Source organism: Mesoplodon densirostris, chromosome 1, assembly GCF_025265405.1.
Source record: "Mesoplodon densirostris isolate mMesDen1 chromosome 1, mMesDen1 primary haplotype, whole genome shotgun sequence".
NCBI classification, from domain to species: Eukaryota; Metazoa; Chordata; class Mammalia; order Artiodactyla; family Ziphiidae; genus Mesoplodon; species Mesoplodon densirostris.
In genome coordinates, this window is record NC_082661.1 from 218,668,930 (window position 1) to 218,672,530 (window position 3,601).

General features: G+C 40.5%; 1 protein-coding gene across 1 annotated transcript; it reads left to right on the forward strand.

Moving 5' to 3' along the window:
• Positions 1 to 539: 539 nt before the first annotated feature.
• Positions 540 to 1,514, forward strand: LOC132487145 (peroxiredoxin-6-like). The gene has a single exon (XM_060094883.1). It carries the CDS (start codon positions 540 to 542, stop codon positions 1,212 to 1,214), a length of 675 nt encoding a protein of 224 aa, XP_059950866.1. The 3' UTR covers positions 1,215 to 1,514.
• Positions 1,515 to 3,601: the final 2,087 nt, after the last annotated feature.

The following is a 3,601-nucleotide window of genomic DNA, read 5'->3' on the forward strand; positions in this document are numbered from 1 at the left end:
TAACCCAAGAAAGACTAAAAGCATGAAGTAGGATTATGAACAGAATAAAGGGAAAAAGCCAATCATACCCCTTCATAAAAAAAGAAGCAGCCTACTTACTACTCAGCAATACTGGTGGTGAATGGTGGGGTGATTGGGGCTTGTGGGGAGAAGTGACCAGAAACTTTACTTTTCAATGAATCATGAAGATTTAAGCTATTGTACTGTATTTCTGATGAAATAATTCCAAAGGGTTTCATGGAATAAAGTGATCATATAACTTTTCTTTTAAGTTGACAACAAGAAAACTTTTCTATGAATAAATGTTGAAAGGACAATGAGAGTTCATAAAGTTGTGTTGACTATATTTCTTTAGTCATGTTTGTTCAACACACCAGTTACATGTGTGTGTTTACTGTATTTTAGGATTCAATTGTAAAAGTCTATGAAGGATTAAAGTATTAAAATAGCATAAGGATTTAAGACTTTGGTAGCACTACATCAAAATAATCATTTTATATAAGAAAATGGAGTCCTCCTTCCATGTCACCGCTGCTGCCATGCCCGGAGGGCTCCTTCTTGGGGACAAGGCTCCCAACTTCGAGGCTAATACTACCATCGGCCGCATCTGTTTCCACGACTATGTGGGAGACTCATGGGGCATTCTCTTCTCCCACCCTCTGGACTTTACCCCAGTGTGTACCACGGAGCTTGGCAGAGCAGCAAAGCTGGCACCAGAATTTGCCAAGAGGAACGTTAAGATGATTGCCCTTTCAATAGACAGTGTTGAAGACCATCTTGCCTGGAGCAAGGATATCAATGCTTACAATGGTGATGAGCCCACAGAAAAGTTACCTTTTCCCATCATTGATGATAAGAATCGGGACCTTGCCATCCAGTTGGGCAAGCTTTACCTAGCAGAGAAGGACGAAAAGGGCATGCCTGTAACAGCTCGTGTGGTGTTTATTTTCGGTCCTGATAAGAAGCTAAAACTGTCCATCCTCTACCCAGCTACCACTGGCAGGAACCTTGATGAGATTCTCCGAGTAATTATCTCTCTCCAGCTGACAGCAGAAAAGAGGGTTGCCACCCCAGTTGATTGGAAGAATGGAGACAGTGTGATGGTCCTTCTAACCATCCCTGAAGAGGAGGCCAAAAAACTTTTCCCTAAAGGAGTCTTCACCAAAGAGCTCCCATCTGGCAAGAAATACCTCCGCTACACCCCCCAGCCATAGGCTCTCCACGGAGTTGGTGCTAGAGCTGCTCACTGAGCACCATGAGCCAGAGGATGCCAGCTGCCCATCATGTTTTCCTGCAGCAGTACCATAAAAACATCCTGGTGTGATCACAGCCAAGGTCTTTAGGTTGCTATACTACTGGCTAATTAAATGAAAATGGCACTAAAAATTCCTTGGGATTCTTTGCTCTGTGCCTTTAGCAGCATTCTCTTCTGTTCATATATCTTAGCATCCTCTGCTGACTCTCTTTGAAATTTGAGGCTCATCTTGTTGGATCTCTGCAGGGTTTATGACCAACAAGGTGGTATCACAGTTTATGGTTGAAAAAGTCTGCTTTGCTCCATCATAGAATGAGTATCAGGTTTTTTCAGCTGTTCTAATCAAATCCTCTCTTCTGTTACCCATTTGGGGAAGGAATAGAACTTGGGGTTCTACTTCCTCTGTACATATCTACGTATATAACCTAAGAACTTAGAGTAACCCAGATGTTCTTCAATATTCCATGTTTTGATCACAACTGGGGGCAAAACCTTTTCAATTTCTGTAATTTTCCAGTAGATAACTGAAGGATGAGCAGGGGGAAGGAATCTTTAAGTGTTTTGCTATCAAGAAAATTTTCCAATAAATTTCTATTGAAAGTGGGAAGCTACAGAAAAGGTTCCACTTGCCTGCCAGGGAGGTGTACCAGAGGCATGAGCAACACAACAGTGCCAGGTGCCTTTCAGAGTATTTCTGCATGTCAGTTGGCTCTACAGTGAAGTGCACATGAAAGGGCACACCTTGGGAAGAGGGGAGAGGATGACTGCAAATGTTTTATTATAGATTTATTCTTGCAGTGGGGGGGGACTATTTTCTGAATTTTACTTCTTAGTGATCAGCAAGTAAATCCTTTGTTAAAACGTGATCAGAAAATTCTGTTTTCACATTTTCAGGTACTTGTTCAGACTCATTTTGAGTCTTTTTCCAGCTTGAGCAGTATTTATTTTGTGACATTGGGAAAGCATTCTCATTTCTCTGTGCCTCAGATTTACTAAATCATGTTATTAACTAATTGTCATAATGTTTAATATTTGCTGAATGATGAAAGAAATTGAAGACAACACAAACAGGTGGGAAGATATACTGTGTTCTTCGACTGGAAGAATCAATATTGTTAAAATGACCATACTATCCAAAGCATTCTACAGATTCAATGCAATCCCTATCAAATTACCAATGACATTTTTCATAGAACAAGAACAAAATATTTTAAATTTGTATGGAAACACAAAAGACCTCGAATAGTCAAAACAATCTTGAGAAAGAAGAATGGAGCTGGAGGAATCATGTCCCCTGACTTCAGATTATACTACAAAGCTACAGTAATCAAAATCGTATGGTGCTGGCACAAAAACAGACATGTAGATCAATGGAATAGGATAGAAAGCCCAGAAATAAACCCCCACACTTATGGTCACAATTAATCTGTGACAAAGGAGGCAAAAGATACACAATGGAGAAAAGACAGTCTCTTCAATAAGTGGTGCTGGGAAAACTGGACAGCTACATGTAAAAAAATGAAATTAGAACATTCTCTAACACCATATACAAAAATAAACTCAAAATGAATAAAAAACCTAAATATAAGACCGTATACTTTATTTTTTTTTATTTTTTTTTTATTTTATTATTTTTTTTTGCGGTATGCGGGCCTCTCACTGCCGTGGCCTCCCCCGTTGCGGAGCACAGGCTCCGGACGCGCAGGCTCCGGACGCGCAGGCTCAGCGGCCATGGCTCACGGGCCCAGCCGCTCCGCGGCACATGGGATCCTCCCAGACCGGGGCACGAACCCGTATCCCCTGCATCGGCAGGCGGACTCTCAACCACTTGCGCCACCAGGGAGGCCCAAGACCGTATACTTTAAAACTCCTAGAGGAAAATGTAGGAGGAACACTCTTTGACATAAATCACAGCAATATTTTTTTGGATCTATCTCCTAGAGTAATGGAAATAAAAACAAAAATAAACAAGTGGGACCTACTTAAAAGCTTTTTCATAGCAAAGGAAACCATAAATAAAACAAAAAGACAACCTACAGACTGGGAGAAAATATTTACAAATGAATATATTTTGTCACTCCCTTCTGGCCTACAAAGTTTCTGCATAAAAATCAGCTGATAGCCTTATGGAGGTTCTGTTGTATATGAGTCTTTGTTTTTCTCATGCTGCCTTTACAATTCTCTCTTTATGTTTAACTTTTGCCATTTTCATTATGATATGTCTTGGTGTGGGTCTGTTTGGGTTCATCTGGTTTAGGACCCTCTGTGCATCCTGTACTTGGATATCTGTTTCCTTCTTCAAGCTTGGGAAGTTTTCAGCCATAATTTCATTAAATACATTTTCAA